This window comes from Pempheris klunzingeri, chromosome 3 (genome assembly GCF_042242105.1).
Source record: "Pempheris klunzingeri isolate RE-2024b chromosome 3, fPemKlu1.hap1, whole genome shotgun sequence".
NCBI lineage: Eukaryota > Metazoa > Chordata > Actinopteri > Acropomatiformes > Pempheridae > Pempheris > Pempheris klunzingeri.
The window spans coordinates 7,868,156-7,886,097 of record NC_092014.1 but is presented as its reverse complement, the minus strand read 5'-3'; the positions used below and the strand labels follow the sequence as shown (position 1 = coordinate 7,886,097).

The 17,942-nt window shown below is 44.2% G+C and overlaps 1 protein-coding gene across 3 annotated transcripts in view; it reads left to right on the top strand.

The window, feature by feature from the left end:
- Positions 1-8,374, top strand: part of fat1a (FAT atypical cadherin 1a) — a 71,552-nt gene extending 63,178 nt beyond the window's left edge. For 2 of the 3 annotated variants that reach the window (XM_070828527.1, XM_070828526.1), the window contains exons 22-28: positions 79-236; positions 1,048-1,516; positions 2,268-2,421; positions 2,773-2,883; positions 3,044-3,684; positions 3,840-3,977; positions 6,778-8,374. In XM_070828527.1, coding sequence (XP_070684628.1) covers positions 79-236; positions 1,048-1,516; positions 2,268-2,421; positions 2,773-2,883; positions 3,044-3,684; positions 3,840-3,977; positions 6,778-7,457 — 2,351 coding nt within the window. In that variant the 3' untranslated portion in view covers positions 7,458-8,374. Of the gene's footprint in view, positions 1-78; positions 237-1,047; positions 1,517-2,267; positions 2,422-2,772; positions 2,884-3,043; positions 3,685-3,839; positions 3,978-5,778; positions 5,815-6,777 lie in introns of all 3 variants that reach the window. The other variant, XM_070828528.1, reaches the window with a different exon arrangement.
- Positions 8,375-17,942: the final 9,568 nt, after the last annotated feature.

Here is a 17,942-nt window from a genome sequence, read left to right as displayed (position 1 = left end):
TCTCAGACATCTTTATCCTTCATCCATCCCCGACTTCTTCCCAGATCTTCTTAATGCATTTCTGTTCCCTCATGTCAGATGGCCACTCACTGACGTTCAGCGGCAGCGGCTATGTGAAATACCATCTGATGGAGAACGAGAACAAGGAGCTGATGAAGCTGTCTCTGAGGCTCAGGACCTTCTCCAGCCACGCTACTGTCATGTATGCTAAAGGAACTGACTACAGCATCCTCGAGGTGTGTGTCTGCGTAAAAATGTATTTGATCCAGCATTCTTACTCTGCCGTAACAATACAATTATTCCTTCAGCCTCTCTCTAACTGAAACCTAAACTGTCCCTCTGCATTGCTTAGCTTGTCTCTGTGCCCAGCATTTCCATATCAGAAAGGCTTAATAAGCACATACCTGACCGTTCAGCCATGTGTACCAACCAGCTACGCTTAAGGGTTCAAAATGCCATTTTAAAACCGCTTTTCACATGAGGGACTATGGGAATGTGGTGGTGGGTTAAAAAAAACTACACATAAGAGCTATTTTAGTACTGGGAGGGAAACAGAAAGCAGTTTTCCACACATTCCTTTTACAGTCTGTCTGGTTTAGCAGTCTGCACGCCAGACTTTAGCCTGAAACCTGGCTGAATAAGAGGCAGTTACTGTTTATCAAACTGCCATGTAAGGCTCTTAATATCCAAACTGTCTTATGTTTTATTCAGAGGCGTGAACAGAAGTTTTCCTGTAAAGCTTGTATTATGTTGTCAGGAGAAATTTATTTGCTCTTTATCAAGATTAGATTATATTCCATTATTTCATAAAATGGCAATACATTTACTGGGCACACTGTTTTTCCTCATAAGTAGTGATTTACAACAATGTCAGACTGCTTTATCACAGTGACTTGATAAGATTGTTACAATTTCTCAGTCCAAGTTATAAACGTTGGTGTTCATCAAAAAGGGAAAGAAAGAGTTTTGTTCATCTTGTCACTTCTGCTCTGATAAATGCTGAATGTTTATCATGTTCTAACTCTTTATTTTCTGACTCTCAAATAGATTGTGAACGGCCGTCTGCAGTACAAGTTTGACTGCGGCAGTGGCCCTGGCCTCGTGTCAGTGCACAGCGCCCAGGTTAACGACGGGGAGTGGCACACTCTCTCACTGGAGGTGGACGGTAACTACGCCAAGCTTGTGCTGGACAGGGTGCACGCCGCCTCAGGCACAGCGCCGGGCACCCTCCGTACCCTCAACCTTGACAACAGCATTTACTTTGGCGGTCATGTACGCCAGCATGCCTCTACTCGCCACGGACGCAGCCTGCCTGTCACCAACGGGCTCCGCGGCTGCATGGAGGCCATCACCCTGAATGGCCAGGAGCTGCCTCTCAACACCAAAGCTCACCGCACCCATGCTGTGCTGGAGGACATCGTGGACGTGACTCCGGGCTGCGCACTTCCACCCGCTGAGAGTTGCTCAAGTAACCCGTGCACCAACGGAGGGAGCTGCACGTCGCTGCCTAATGGAGGTACATAATGTCCTGCTCAGCTGCACTCACTCCGATTTTCACTAGCATACGTTAAATTCCAACTATCATATTTTGTATGCGAGCGTACCTTTACATTTTATTATGTCAGGGAAGATTAAGAGGAATTTTAATTGTGCCCTTAATTCCTGGCCTGGTTATTTACTGCTGCCTTCACTGTAAATCAGACATATCGTTCTCTCTGCTTTTTGCAACCAAGTGTAGCAAGTGAAGTTTTATTCAGGCTATTAGAGACAGGCATATTTTATCATAGTTGTGCTCTTGCGCTGTGTTAATTTGCAGTCCATGCTGTTTGCTATTAATGCAAACTCAACATTTCTGCATCTGTTTCACATTAAAAACCTGCTAACGGTTAAGGGGGCATGATCCCTCACCATCCCTGGAAGGCTTGTCTGTTAAACACATCTGCAGGATGTGTTGAGTTTCAGTAACATCAGCTTAATTTTAAATGGAAGACGAAAACATGGTAAGCTTATCATGGCTCTGATGTTGTACTATTGGAATTAATGTAAATTATGCAGAATTTACCGTGCGAGCCATTAAAGTAAAAGTCACAGTATTTTATTTCCCCCTGGCATGTATGCTTGGCTGACCTTTACCTGTTTGAAGAGACAACAGAGCCCCCCAGCGATTGTTTCCAAACTGGCTTCTATTTAAGAACTTTCAGTCGTTTAAAAATGTCCACTTACTCAGTGCCATTGTCTTCATAAGTCTTTTTTTCTGAACGCTACAGGCTACTTCTGTAAGTGCCCTGCCTCTTTCATGGGCACCCACTGTGAGATCGGCATAAGCCCTTGTGCCTCCAACCCCTGCCTGTACGGGGGCACCTGTGTATCTCGTGCAGACGACTTCTACTGCCAGTGCCGAGGGCAGTACTCAGGACAAAGGTATTACAACTTAACATGTTAGAAACAGAAAAGTTCACATTGTCCACAAGTGCACTGAATGGTGCCATGTTGGCAGAATGATTTTGCATGTTTGTCTGTTAATGCTATATTTTACACCCAGCACTTCTATTATTGAAATTGATACTTAGTACTAACATTTAATGTTGAGTAGTGATACTCATAGGTTGGGTTTCTTAGGTCTGGGGGGATTCGTAGAGGTGATCTGCATTCATGAGTAGTTTGTTTGTAATTCTCCCCTGAATACAAATCGTTCTCACTGCAAAAACATGTTTCAGAAATGGAGTGTTCATATATTTTTGGGCTGCTTAAGTAACCTTGTTTTGAATTCAGGTGCCAGTTGGGGCCATACTGCAGAGACAACCCCTGTAAAAACAGTGGAAAGTGTATTGACAGTCTGGATGGTCCAGTATGTGAATGTGAAGCAGGCTTCCAGGGAGACCGGTATGTCAATTTTGTGTTCAGTTTCTGTGAACTCAAAAACGAACTTGCTCAATTATTTAATATCTCCAACTCCGCAAGTCTGATCTCTTGTACCAGCTGTTTGTAACACACAGCATTTCACCCTCAACAACACCTCACTAAACCCCAATGTGTTGTCCAGGTGCCTGAATGATGTTGATGAGTGCATCAAGAACCCGTGTGCCAACGGAGGCCAGTGCCAGAACACATACGGCTCCTACAAGTGTAACTGCTCGCTGGGCTTCAACGGACAGATGTGTGAACTTCGCGCTGAAGTCCGCAATGAATTCATCTCCACCTCCTGGAACATCGGCCTCGAGGAGGTGATTGGCATTGTGGTCTTTGTGTCCAGCATCTTCATCCTGGTCCTCCTCTTCATCATCATCCGCAAGAAGGCTTGTCGCAGCAAGTCAAAGAGCGAGGACGACCAACACCTCAGAGGTTCAAGCATGCCCCACTCCTTCCTCCAGAAGCCCTACTTTGACGCCAAACTCAACAAGAACATCTACTCCGACATCCCGCCTCAGGTCCCTGTGAGGCCCATCTCTTACACTCCCAGCATTCCCAGCGACTCAAGAAACAACCTGGACAGGAACTCATTTGAGGGCTCGGCCATCCCGGAGCATCCAGAGTTCAGCACCTTCAATCCGGACTCTGTGCACGGACACCGCAAGACTGTGGCCGTGTGCAGTGTGGCGCCCAATCTCCCCCCTCCCCCTCCCTCCAACTCTGTCTCAGACAGCGACTCCATCCAGAAGCCAAACTGGGACTATGATTACGACAGTAAGTTTGCCTCCAGGTTGCAACACTTGTTCCGAAGCTAATTTGTTGCACGTCCCTTTACAAATTGATTTCACAGCTGACCTGCATGGGACATATTTAGACCTCATCCATGTCCTCTTGTATACACTAAACTCAAATAGCGCTTTCTCCTCCAGCTAAAGTGGTGGACTTGGACACGTGCCTGACCAAGAAGCCTGTGGAGGACAGCGCCTGTCACCCCTACAACACCAGGGGCAGCATGTCTGAGGTCCAGTCCCTCAGCTCCTTCCAGTCAGAGTCCTGCGATGATAACGGTATGCCGCCACCCAGCATCGTAAATCTGTTCCTCTTAGTCGGTGGAGAACAACTAACAAGACAGCGAAGTTTGAAAAATGCTATATTTTATAACATGTATGAGATGTCATTTCGCATTTTGTGATAAGATATTGTTTTTACCTTTGTCTGATCAGCCTGCAGGTTTTTTTGCAACTATTACCGTTACCAATCTTGCTGATTTTCCTGCTAACGCTCCTTTTCTGCATGCTCAGAATGGATGGCCTAAATGGCGGCTCTGGGGTCACATGTTCTTTTCTCTTCCTTTTTGCTGCGGGGCTTCAGCTCCCATATGGATCAAATCAGTCCACAGATCCAGAACAAGGTTTTAAATAGGGGGGTCCAGCCTGTAAGTCCTCAATCACCTCCGGTACAGACGGAAGCAATCACAACAACTTGTGCTGTGTAATTCTCCTGGGATTGTAGATTTTCTTAAAAAGAGCATTCTGACCCTGTTTTTATTCAGCCGGCTGTCAGTTTGTGTTGAAAAAGGACTTTGATGACTTACTCAGACAGCACTTATGTTCGTTTTGGAAATCACTAACAAGGTCATTGACTGTGACAGATGTCTGCATTTTCATTTATTTATTTTTTATTTAAAAAGCATGCCTTTTATTCTTTTTTGTTTGTCTTTTTTTTTTTTCCAAAATGTAGCCACAAACGGATGTTTAGCGAAAGCATCAAGGAACATATCACAAGGGTATACATGCACATGTTTTGTTCTCCCATTTCCTCTTCATATCGTACTTATTACCACATGTCATTAGGGGGGGGGACATCATGATGGGGATTGTGCTGCTCATAAGTCATCAAAACCTTCATGTCTCACCACAAAAATGAGAATAGACCCTAAAGTGAATTAGAAATTATTTCCTAACAGGTCATTTCTATTTCCTCGCTCTCTCAGCTTGCTTTCTAAACACACACAGGCTTTTCTCTGTGTTAGGGTTGGAAATGCATTTATATCTCTGGGGAATTTCACTGATTCTTCCATCTGTACTGTCAGTGGCACCCCGTAGCATCTCAGTATGTTGTTGTTGTGTGTTATCTTGCGCAAACAAAACCAGACCCACTCCCCCACTGTGTCGCCTTCCACCATTGTGTTGTCTTGTGCCCAGCCATGAAATGGGAAAAAAAAAAAGTGTCCAGCGATAAGGACAGCAATGTTTGCAGAAAGAGTTGCTCATGTTGTCAATACTCCCACCACCATGCACTCCATATGTGTGTTGTTTTTTTTTTTTTTAAATCATAAAAACTAATGCTAGATCTCTTCCACCCACTCTCCCCTACCCTGCCTCTCACAAGCCTCCATAGTGACAGTAATCCACCTTGTCAACTCTGTTGTTGACACAGTGGAAGGAGAAGGTACTTTTATTGCTTCCATCTGCCACTAGTTTTGTCCTTGGTGTTGGGATGTGAAGTGTAGGTTTGTAGAGCTGCCATTTTCTTAGACTGACGAGCCTCGCCCAACCCTGACACGTTCCGTCCTAGATTCAGCTGCACACGAAAATGAAAAGATATGCAAATATCAAATTAAACAGGCACAGACGTGTCGCCTCCAAGTATCAGCTCTGAACTTATCATTACACAACTTAAGAAGTCTGTTTAAGAAAATGGCAAGCCTGTCATCCATTAATTAATCTGTCACTCTCTTTATCAGTATTTGGTTTTTCAGTATTTCATTGTTCTCATTTCATACGTGTTCTTAGCTGATTGTTCTTTCCTCTCAGGTTTTAATGTGACTTGTTTTTTCTCTCTTTCTCCTCCTCGCCTCATATAAAGAGTCTGTTTTGGCTCATGATCTCAAGAACCCAAGAGGTGACTTTTTACATCTTTGTTTGCCTGATGTTCACTGGTGCCCCCCCGCCCGACCCCTCCCTCTAACTCTTAACCACTAACTCCAAAGCTTAATGAGGACAGGGTGAAACCTCCTCTGGAAAGGCCAAGCTGGTGTGACACTGAGGGCTTTCTGCATCAGTGGCCTCACAAGGTGTTATGTCTGCCTCTTCGAGATTATTTATAACCTCCAACACACTCCCGTGCATGGCTTTGATGCTGCGGCAGAATTAAAGAAAAATGTCAATCCGAGCATTATACGGTCAAAGGTTTTGCTCAGTAACTAATTGGAAATGTAGCTGACTGGATGGAAGTTGGTTGTGTGTTTTTGTTACAACTGTAAAGAGCTCGTCAAGTTTTTGCCAACCGATAGCCAAACACACAACTGTGACCCATGAGGCCGATCTGCTCGTCAGTACGGTGCAAGTGGGACTTTATATGTCAGTTGGGCTCAGCTAGTCGCCCCAAACCACATTTGATTGGATACATTTATGTACAAGCTGAGTTGGAGATGATCCACTAATTAAAAATGTGTACACGTTTTACGGGAAGGAAAAAAAGAGATTTTGCTCTAAAAATACTCATGACACATAGGCTACATGCCAAAAGAATGAGAAAACAAACTTTTTGCACACAAGAAATAACTGAAACACAGGGAGACAGACTAGATCTATAGAAGAGTTTTTATTTCACTTTGTCTTAAAGTCTGAATGTGTCTGCAGTGTGTTTAAAAATGTGCCCTCACAAAGTGGTGTGAAGTGTTTATTAATGAACAACTCATTGTGTTGGTGTGACTTTGTACTGTATTGTGTTACTGTTGCATGGTGCGGGTTTGTAATATTAACCTGATGGCATTCGGTGAATGTTAATAATTGTGCTGTGTGTGAGTATTGGTGCCGGTACTAATGATTGTGTTTGTGCTTTGGGCTTTTCTGCATCCAACAGGATATCACTGGGACACATCTGATTGGATGCCAAGTGTTCAACTTCCTGGAATCCAGGAGTTTCCACAGTATGAGGTTGTGGAGTCGCCTGCCCCACTGTACAGTGACCCGAGTGCCATCGATACCGACTACTATCCCGGCGGCTTCGACATTGAGAGTGACTTCCCTCCGCCGCCAGAGGACTTTCCTGCGAACGACGACCTGCCACCGCCACCTTTGCCAGAGTACGGCGACCGCTGTGACACACTGCGGCCCATGGGTAGAGATTTGGACCCGACTGCGACCAGCCCGGGCGGCTCGCCCGGGGTCCGCCAGCGCCCGGCCCTGCCCCAGCTCTACAGCCTTAACCAGTACCTGCCACAGCACTCCTACTCAAGCGACGCAGGCGACACCGAGGGCCATGGCGCCACCTCCACCTCTGCCACCACCACCCCAGCTTCTACCTTGGGCACCAGTGGCTACAGAGGGGGCTACCCTTTAGGTTGTAGTCGGGACTTTGACTCCTCAGCTCTGGACAATATGTCCATGTCTCTGTACACGTCCACAGCCTCTTGCTCGGACATGTCGGCGTGCTGCGAGGAGTCCGAGGTGATGATAAGCGACTACGAGAGCGGCGACGAGGGCCACTTTGAGCGGCTGGTCATCCCGGGGCTGGACTCCCAACAGCACACTGAAGTCTGACACTGGATCCAAACAAAAGTGCCTGAACCCACAGCTACACTTTGTTAGCCCGTCACACACCACCCACATGCACAGTATGTGTACACAGAAAACAGCACACACACACACACACACACACACACACACACACACACACACACACACACACACACGATAAATTGAGTCAAACACAGGGGTTGTTGTTGAGACTGGTTGTGAAGGAGAGACTCTGGAGCATCTTAACATCTGCTCAGTCCTACTCCTGCCCCTTTGAGTTGGCGGTGCCATTGCTTTATGTAACTGTCATCATGCACAGGAAGTGGACTGTCTGAAGAATCAACATTTCAATGTACAACAGGAAAAACATCATGGAAAAAAAAAAAGAAATATTTCACAACATCTTTCTTTCTATAAATAAAACCAAGCAAAATGTTTTTATACAAGTCCTCATTTTCAATGTAAATTTAAATGTACAGTTTTGATTTCAAAGTTTACTAGGTTTTGTAGATATTCTATGCTTTTATTTTCAACAAAAAAGCGTTAAATGGTGTGACATTATCAGCCTTACTGTGCTTACATTCACAAAAAAGAAACGTTAAAAAAGAGAGAAGATAGAGCGTGGCTTTTCCAAACACAGTGTACTCGTAAAGTTTATCGTCTCCTGCTCATTTCAAAAAGGGTCTTCAATGAACGACTGCATATTCTTGTGTTGTTTTTTTTTTATTTGTTTGTTTGTAAATTTTGACTTTGGAACCTCTTTATTTTTCCACCAAGAAAATGGGACCCAATATATTTATAGTGCAGAGTTATCCATGGACACGTGACTTTTTCAGGTGTCTATGTGTGTGTGAGCAATGCTATGGTCTTGTTAAGGTTTTTATTGAATACTGCCACAAGCTCACGCTTTCCTACTGGCAATAAATTATTCCTAAAAAATATCTCTGCTGTCTGTGTGCATTTATTTGCAAACTAGATTCATAAATGGAACCAAATTGTTGCAGGAAAGTAGTATTGTTGTTTGGAAGTCTGGCATATTGATTCAAGCTTTCTATGTGTGTTGCCTTAAATGCTGCTGTATTCCCAAGCTTAATTTAGTGTCTCACTGTAATTAACAGAAAATGTATCATCATTTTCACAACTTTTTAAACTGAAATTCCTCAAATTCAGAGGCTGTAGCTTCTTCAGGTTTTCTTGGTCTCATACAATAAATGACATAATTGACATAATAAATGACATCATTTGTAGCTGAGTTTTCTTTACATTCTTCTATGTACACACACCTTGGTATCTTAGTATATTAATGAGTATCAACTTCAACTTATTAATAAGCCCTGGCCATCAACGTCATTACAAACTGTTAGAACTTAAACTCGTTTATAATCCTTAGAGACTCTAAAAGTTTTCAATGTGTATAAGACGATTCTAAAAACATCTAGAACATTTGATGTAATGCAGCAATAAGATACGTGGATTCTTGGTTTTGAATATTTAATTTGGGGCGGAGCGTCATTAAGCTTCAACGAAGAGTCGGGACAAGCTCATCCGGAGTATATACAGAACGCTGTCAGTGATTTTTTAACAAAGCTTCAGCACATCAAAGAAAAACTAAAAGACAAACGTACGTAGTGGAGTTAAAACCACGACCTCTGTCTCACATCTTGTTACAGGCCTCCTCACAGTCTGACGGCTTCGTGTCACCTCCCTCCTCTGACTCCCTGCGGCTGCTTGTATCAGTGAATTCTGGTTGTCTCACATGAGGCTGAGAAACTAACATGAGCCTGATACCTCCAGGCCTGCCCCCCCCCTCCACTCTCCACTCTCCACCCAGTCACTGCTCTGTGTTTTCTCACTGTCGGGCTCCACACGCCGCACTGACCCGGCCACCGCTCCACACAGCACTGCCTGTTCTTCCTCCTGGGCTCTGCGGTGGAAGGTGACCTTTTCACCTCTACTCAGGACGGCAGAGTCGCTCCACATCTGCCACTAAAGGCCGACCATTGTCAGGCCCACCTCCCCTCAGCCTCTCTCTAACGAGCCATATCATGTCTGGATGTCTACGGTACCGCAGAGGTTGTCCGCGCTGGATAAAATCTCAGCAAACCAAAGTTTGAGTGACGGGCGATAAAACATCCGCAAGAATAACTTTTTGGTTGCCAGGCTCGGACAACCTGCTGTGTTTCGTCCGGTCATGAAGGTCTCTCCAATGAATGGTACTGTTTTGTACTACAGTCACGCACTGCAAATAGAAGTTCTGCTGTCTTTTATGATGGTAATATGCATGATGGTACCAGGCTGTGGGACATCAAAGTTAGACATTTTCAAACAGTACACCTCCAGTAATGACTTTACAAAAGTTAGAACTACGGGCTTGATGGATTACTGTTACTAAAGAACCCACATAACATTCATAACTGCCGACCGGAGGGCTTCTCACAGAGCGAGAAACTGACTCACTTTGTAATAAGCCTCTGCAGTTATAAGTCATTTATGTAAGTCATTAATAAAGTGTCGTGGATCTTTTAGTTTGTAATAATCTGCCAAGCCTGTGGTTATAAATTAAAAGGAACAGTTTTGGAAATGCGCTTCTTTACTTTTTCCATGCGTGGGAGCAGTTACCAGGCAACCAATGGTCACTCCAGAAGTTACTGGTCTGCGCCAAGAAATAGTACAATTCAAAACTCCTGTTAAAACTGTTGTTTTTCACACTTTGTACAAAATAAACACATGAGATGTAATGTGTTGATTAGTGAGCTTTAGAGGTGCTGCTAGACAGATTTTGTTGTTTTTGGACAGAGCAAGGCAAGCTGTCAGCTGGAACCAGCTACATCCAGTATTTACCATGAGGCTGGTATCAGTCTTCTCATCTAACTCTTCCTACGGGATTTAGGTCCTCATCGTGATTTTAAAAGCTAGGACAAAGCAACTTGTGCTGAAGAGGATAAACAGGAGGCAGATGGATCTTTCTAGTCTAGTGTGTTTATTTCAGCTTCATAGATCAGTAAGTGTTAAAGTATTTACCAACCAAAAACAAAGCTATTAATAAAGATTCATTAGACTTTGGTAGCAAGTTGAAAGGTCACATTATGATAATTGAATTCCTCAAATCTCATCAAGAAATTATTGTATGTACATTGAAATATGCTTTTTTTTTTTTTAGGCACACATTCAGTAAAGAAAATGTTTTAAGTAGTTCTTGAAAATGCTTTCCCACAAGTGGTGCTGTCAAGCTGCTTCCTCATGCACCCGCATCTTGGCTTTGAAATGACGAGCTCTTTGGTTAACCTATACATTTCTGCTCTTAACTGTGTGCAGTTTGCTCCCTAAAAAGGAAGGCTGTTGCTAAGAGCCATTTGTGGGAATGGACGGTCTTGTTTTTCCACAGCTGGGCTGCAGAAAAAAGAAAAAAACATATTTAGCAGCTCCACAGTCTGTGAGGTGTAATGTGGAGAAACATACACCCCAAACTCTAACAGGCGTTGGTAATCGAAGCGCTTTGCGACCACTCATGTGCTGCTTAATCTCATGCTTGGTGGATCCAATTAACTCTGGAAATGGCACCAGGTGTTTTCCATTAAATAAATTAAGATTTTTATACCTATTAATGCATTATTCATAACAGAATCACAAAATGCAGTTCTGTGGGAAAGGAGGCGTTCTGCTTCAGGGGCTGTGGTTATTAGTGTTTGCTTGGGAGGCCGAGAGTCTGCAGTACTGCATGACAGCCACGAGATGGCTGCACACGACAGCTCATAAAAGATGGAGGAGGATGGTGGTGGTGGTGGTGGTGGGTGGGGGCAAGAAAACCGCGGAAGGACCCTCTGAGAGACACATGCAGTCTCAAATGATTTCAGTCTGTTGATCCTTCTGGCTGAATGAAGGAAGACAAATCAGCCGATTCATGGATCAGTCGGTATGAAAACCTGCACAGAGTTTGCGTGATGTTATATCACCCTCACTGTTCTGCCCACCAGTGATGATGAACTCTTGTCTGCCCTCAAAGGCAGAAAGCCACATTCATAAAGATAAATAAATGAAATAAATAGAATTTAAAAAAGCGTCATATGCTGATCATGAAAAACGTTCTCTCAGAAAGTTCCAGTCAACCCAGAGTTTGTGGCAGCAAGATTAGTTTTCCCATCAATCCCGCCTCAGGCTATGATCTGCTGTTTGCACAGAATGTGCGCAGAAGAGTGGTAATAAATGCAAGTTGACGCTCCTCGTACAATATGCAAATAACTCAAGTAACTCAAATATCAAGTCAAACAGTGTCTGAGAGAAATGCAGGGGGGGGGGGGGGGGGGGAGGGTCGTCAAGAAGAGGCCAACGAGCTGTTTAAACACGTGTCCGCGGTGCTGAGCAGGGCTGTGAGATCCATGCAGAGAGACTCAGAGCTGATATTAACACCGACCCACCTCAGTGTTCTGCCCCGACATTGTTCTCCACAGACAATGCAGAGGAGGATGAGGATGAGGATGAGGATGAGGATGAGGATGAGGATGAGGATGGCCTGGCCGCCTCAGCAGAGCTCGTGATACGTGTCACTGTGGAGGAACCATTTAAACGAAGCTCTGTTTGTTTACAAACATGTTCACAATGAGCAATTTTGCACGAAGCGCTGCAGCAATAATTTGCTTGGTGCCGCCGAAGTTTTTGTTCATATTTCTAATTAAGATAAAACGGGACTGTTTTTAATGAAACTAAATGAAAGGTGATTTTTCAAAGGGCAGCGACAATCCGTAAAGACTTTTACACATTTTTAATTGAAAGACTGTGTTGGTGTAGTGTTGACAGAAGTTGGCGAGCCTCTGCAGGGTCAGTCAAACAATAATAAATTACTAGAAAAAGTAGGATTCAGTTTTTTGGCCAATAACAGAGAGTTTGACCAGTCCCTTGCAAGTCCCCCAACTTTATGAGTTCAATAGTAAATCAGAGAAACCCAATCATTAGATTTTAAATGAAAATGTAAAAATTGGGTGTCCTACTTTTTTTTAGAATAATTCAAAACACACCATAAATATAACCAAGCAGGTCAGTCAGTGGAAACACATCCTTCAGTTTAACTGTCCAAAGGGTCGGAACCTGTGGGTTGAACAAACGGCAACAACAAAAAACGAATTGTGTGGCTCCACTCACGTCAGAGCAAATCAGTTACTGTATTGTTGTCTGTTAGTGCATAATCATGTACTGTCAGGAAAAGTGTGTGTTTGCGTGAGAGAGAGAGGGAGAGAGACACGCAGAGACCACTGACCCCAATAATCCTCTTTCTACCAGCATACACATCTCGTTCCTGGGTGGAGCTCCGCTGTTGTTATGGCAACCGGCCATTGGAGGAGGAGGAGGAGGAGGAGGAGGAAGAGGAGTGGGTGGGGGGCCAACGGCAGATAAAAGCAAACACTCTTGTTTCTCTGTGGGATGTAGTGATGACCAGTGAAGCAGCAGAGACATGCCGGAGCTGTGTCGAGACCGCACTCATTACATTACTTCTGTCTCCTCTCCCTCATTTTGCTGACAGCTCTCTCAAATGAGAGACGCGGGCGTGTGTGTGTGTGCGTGTGTGTGTGTGTGTGCGTGTGTGTGTGTGTGTGTGTGTGTGTGTGCGTGCGTGTAAGGGGGGGGTCCTCTCGGCACCCTCCTGTCCTCATCACGGGTGCATCTGCCCTTTCCCTCCCCCACGCGCAGCACTTCTCTCCCACTCTCCCTTCCCCTCTTTCACCCTTCCCCTCTTTCACCTTCCTTCCCCCACAAAACTCATAATGGCTCTCTTGAACCTGTTTCTCCGTTTCGCACGGTGAAACTGTACAGTGCTGTACATCTTCCCTCTCTCCGTCCTTTCAGTGCTCCCTTTTATTTGCCTAACACAGGGATTTTATTAATGAAGATGGCATTTCAATCAGCTTTAAAACTCAACAGGCACTCAGTTGACATAAAAAAAAAACCCGAAAGAGTCTCATCTCTAACCTCTGATGTTCTTTAAAGACTAGAAGATGAAAATGACATTGTGGCATAGAGCAAGCGTTCACGAGCTGCGTTATCCTGTTTACTCTTTAGGACCATTTCAGTAAAAGTGAACCCTTGTAGCAGCGGTGTGCTTTCTTAAAAGCATGGGAGTCAAAACAAAACACAGCAGAACCCTGCAGATATGTCTCTCTCCCGCTCAGATGCCTGGTCATTACTCGTCTCGGGCAGGGTTACATGTTCTATGCTTGCTCCTCCACCGCTGAAATTACTGATTTATAAAGCGCTTCAATTATCCATTAGATAAAAAGGCTCATTGCTCTGGATGCTTATGAAGACACAGCGGGGAAAACAGTGAATCATGGGCTCCAACTTCTATGATTATAGTCACATCACTTTTGCCAACAAATCAGTTTATACACTCTTGGTATTTGGTTTGTGAACTGTTATGGTCAAAACTGGAATTACCAAAAGGGAGAAATGTAAGTTTTACGATCCTGATGGGTAAGATCGGCGCTGGTAATGTGGCTGATGAAACGTCTGTGTGGGCATTAAGGGGAGTTCCCAATCCAGCAGAGACACCAGCGGTGAACCAGCTGGGAGCATCATGTTGTTGTTGTTGTTGGCCGCTGCTTTTTACCATCTGTGGTTTATGAGAATTAGAGTAGCGTACGAGTGCCAGAGGTACGAGGTCACAGGACTACTTGTAGCTGTGAGGACTGACAGTCTGGTCAATGCGAGCTATACTCCATCCTCTCTAAAGTGGGACAAACACTACACTGAAGGCCAGGTTTACTTAGAAAAAGGCAAGTAGGCGTTACAGTTTTCCTCGAGTCTGTGGCCTCAATCTGTATGTATTCAGCACCTGATTTACTAAGGCTGCAGCTCACTGCGCAGTCAGCTCCTGGCACGCACCTGGTACTGCCTGCTAGACACACTCAGCGAGTGAAGGAGTTCATAAGGCGGACAGAGCAGGTGGAGGCTGTGATGGTGTTGATATGGATGGTAATGATTGAGATAAACGCAGCCAAATGCACACTTAGATGTTTTAACTGAACAAAAAAGGTTTTTAATCGCAGCCTGTGGGGATTTTACAGCTCGCTGATGGTCAAGGTTGATGGGCACAAACCACATCATCTATCGACTATTCATTTGCATTTACAGTAGTCAGGTATTGTGTACTTGAATAATACCCTAAGTGCTTCATTCTTGTTTGTAATAATGTGTTTTCAGTCACATAAAAGCCTGTAATTAATTCATTTTTCCCACTGCAAGCTTCCCTCTGGCTCTTGGAAATCCCGTCTGCACTATGTTTTGACATCTCCCTTTCAGAGGCAGACGACTTTCCCCACAAAACTGGCACTCGCAAATAGCGTGACCTCAGTAAATCCAGCGGAATACGTAAGGGAGCTCTGTTGGCATCTCCTCTTATTATTTGCAGGATTCTGCCTTAACTCATAAGAACCCGCGGTGACACAGGTGTCACAGACATAAATATACTGGAAATTTCCCTACACAGCTTTATCCTTGAGTTTAACTCAACAAGTCCCTCAGTGACAGCTACTGAACATCCTGGTGCATCCCAGTGTCAATTTGCTAATGTTAAATAGCTTGTTTTTGTTATCAAAAGGTACGTTTCAAACAATTTAACAATTCTAATCCTGTCCTGGATTACAATTAGCCTGTCCTGACCATATTTTATGAAAAAGTTGATAACAACTTCAAAAAATAACGCTGTGACATATATCTAACATTTCTGATCTCCCAAGTGTTGTAAAGGAGCAGGCGTTTCACATTCCTATCAGCATGTGACGGATGTTAGGTGGCTTTATCGAAAAAGGAGGACGAAAACGTCCCGTATCAACGTTCGTAAGCTACGGGGCCATGGCGTGCACCGCATGGGTTGTGAGCTGACAATGACGCAGCAGGCACTGAATACTGTGAGGCCTGATGGGAGTCAACAGTAAGGACGCAGGCCCCAAAATATCAGTGAGCTGCTGCCATGGGAACCGCCCACCCAAGGGTCTGAAGCTTTGACGCCGCTTCCAATCATATTTCCAAAATATGAGGTTTTATCCCCTTTTTGAGGCTAAAACGAATATGAACAACAACAGCAGCATCGTTCTAGTTTGAGTGCACTAAAAGTGAGAAGATGAAATAACTACGCAAAGCTGCAATTGCAGTAACTGTAAGTTCTAGCTTCCCCCCATGTGTAGATAATGAATCACTGACAATTTAGTATGATTTTAAGCATTTGGGGCTCTCATGAAGTTACTCAAAATGTTCCACCTGCTGATGCCGCTAAAGCCTCTGAAGCATTAAATATCAGAAAATGACTCAAAGATTCAGTCATTTCTTACTTCCCGTCTTCTCTGAGTCCCACATTTACCGTTTCTTGCAATGTGTTCGCTGCACTGTCCCACAAACTGCTCTAATTACTCAAAATCAGTGCTCGCTACTGCTTTTAACTCCGTCTACTTTATTCTGATATCTGGCAGGGCGTTCTGTGATGTGCGCACGCCGATCAATGTCTGCTAGCAGAGCTGTGCAGTGCAAAGAACAGGCTGACCTAAAATGTAATGCGGAGTGACGAACGGGGAGAGATAATGATCACATTTTACATGATTATGATAATAATATAATGATAATAATAATCATTTTACAATAATGAGCTGTTTGTATCTTGGCCGTGAGATGGAGGATAAAGGAGGAGTTCAAACATCCGCTGAAGATTACCATGGCAGATAATTGTGGGATGCTGCTGGGTAGTGACATAATAACGCTGTGAGGGACATAAAGGGATAAAAGATGACAGTCTTCTCAGAATAAAAGCTAAGTCAGGCCTTCATCACTGTGTTAAACTGCACTCGCAAAATCAGTGAAACACACACTGATGATGGAAAACGAGAACAGACAGACTTCAAAAGACACAGAGAACACAGAGTTCAGTTAGACTTCTTTCAAACTATATTTTTTGATCCGCAAGTTGCTCCGCGGACGGCTACATACTGTGTGTGCTGTTGTGGCGTGTGATAGAATATGACATTCATATGCTAATAGTCAGTTTTAGGCCAATTATTTAGCTCTAGGTTTGTTTTTGTTTTTTGTTCGCTTTCATGTCGGGACTACAAAGAGAGTAATGCATTGATTTGGCATTGACAAATGCAAAAAATATTGACAACCCTGTTTGTTAAAAGGTAATGCTTCTTGTTAAAAAAAGGGAATAATCTATAACTTGTGACCGGCAGGTCTATCAGTAGAGTAAATACGGCGGAACAGAAACGAACAGGGTTTGCTTCACCACATCTTCACAAAACAAGCAATTCAGGGAAAAAAAAAAAAAAAAAAAATCAATCATGAATGTGTGAAGAGACCATAGTGTGGATCAGTGGTAACCCTGACAGCTCCATGGGAACCATTGCTGTGTATCACAACCAGAAATCACGTTGTGACACACTGATTAATCTGGATTAATCTTTAGTCTTAATCAAACGTGATTTTCTTCCCCCAGCACATCAAAAATAAACCCATAGATGACTTTATTATGACAAACTGTCATTTCCTGAGGCCGCCCAATGGGCTGTATTGTAGTGTGTGTGTGTGTGTGTGTGTGTGTGGGTGTGTGTGGGTGTGAGTGTGTGTGGGGGCAGGTGACCCATTTATGGTGAGCATCATTAGCCCCATGTAACAATAGATGGCAATTCTTAGCAGAAAAACTCCATCTATTCTCAGGGATGCTCAAACAAAATCAATTCATTTACACTGCAATGGTTTTAAGTGTACACAGTGGGGGGTGAGGGGGTGAGGGAGGGGGTGATGGGTTGGTTTGGAGGAAGAGGAGGAAGAGGAGGAGGGGGGGGGGGGGGGGGTTACTGAAGCAGATATTATTGCATTAAGTTGTACAGAATAAATTCTGTGTTAAATCGCGTCTGCAAAGCATTTCCGGAGGGAAAACGTGTGGGCAAAAGTTGACGAAGCACAAGTCGTGGATTCGATTAGAGCCTCGATTAGAGCTGCGAATGTGGGAAATTTAAATGTGGATGATTTAAAGACTGAATCACCTTCAGTCACCGGCACGCTCGAGCGTCCGTGTGGGCGAAAATAAGACAGTTTGCCTTCCTTATTTATTCTTACAGCCGCCGGGAGTATGTGGGGTGTTTTTTTCTCTCTCTCTCTCTCCATGAAACAGAAAACATGAATGATTCTTCAGGCTGATAATGAATGGGCTGCAGGAATAAAGCAAAGCGAGCGACCGCAAAGCCATGAATGAACGCGCATCCGGTAAATGAAAAGAAGTAGGGCGCTTCTTCGAGCCATTAAAAAGTGCTTTTCCACCTCTCGGCCGCCAAGCGACAGTATTTCTCCCTCTAAATAAAACCCGCTGCTCTCCGGACTGTTTGATCACATGCTGGGAAGGTTTGAAGTTGCGGCTTCATGTCACACATGCGTACCGACAAAGTGAATGGCACACGGGCGCAGGAGTGACACCGCGGCGACCACAGAGAGGGGAAGAGCACCGGAGAGCAGCCACGGCAGCCGGGAAAAGTCCGC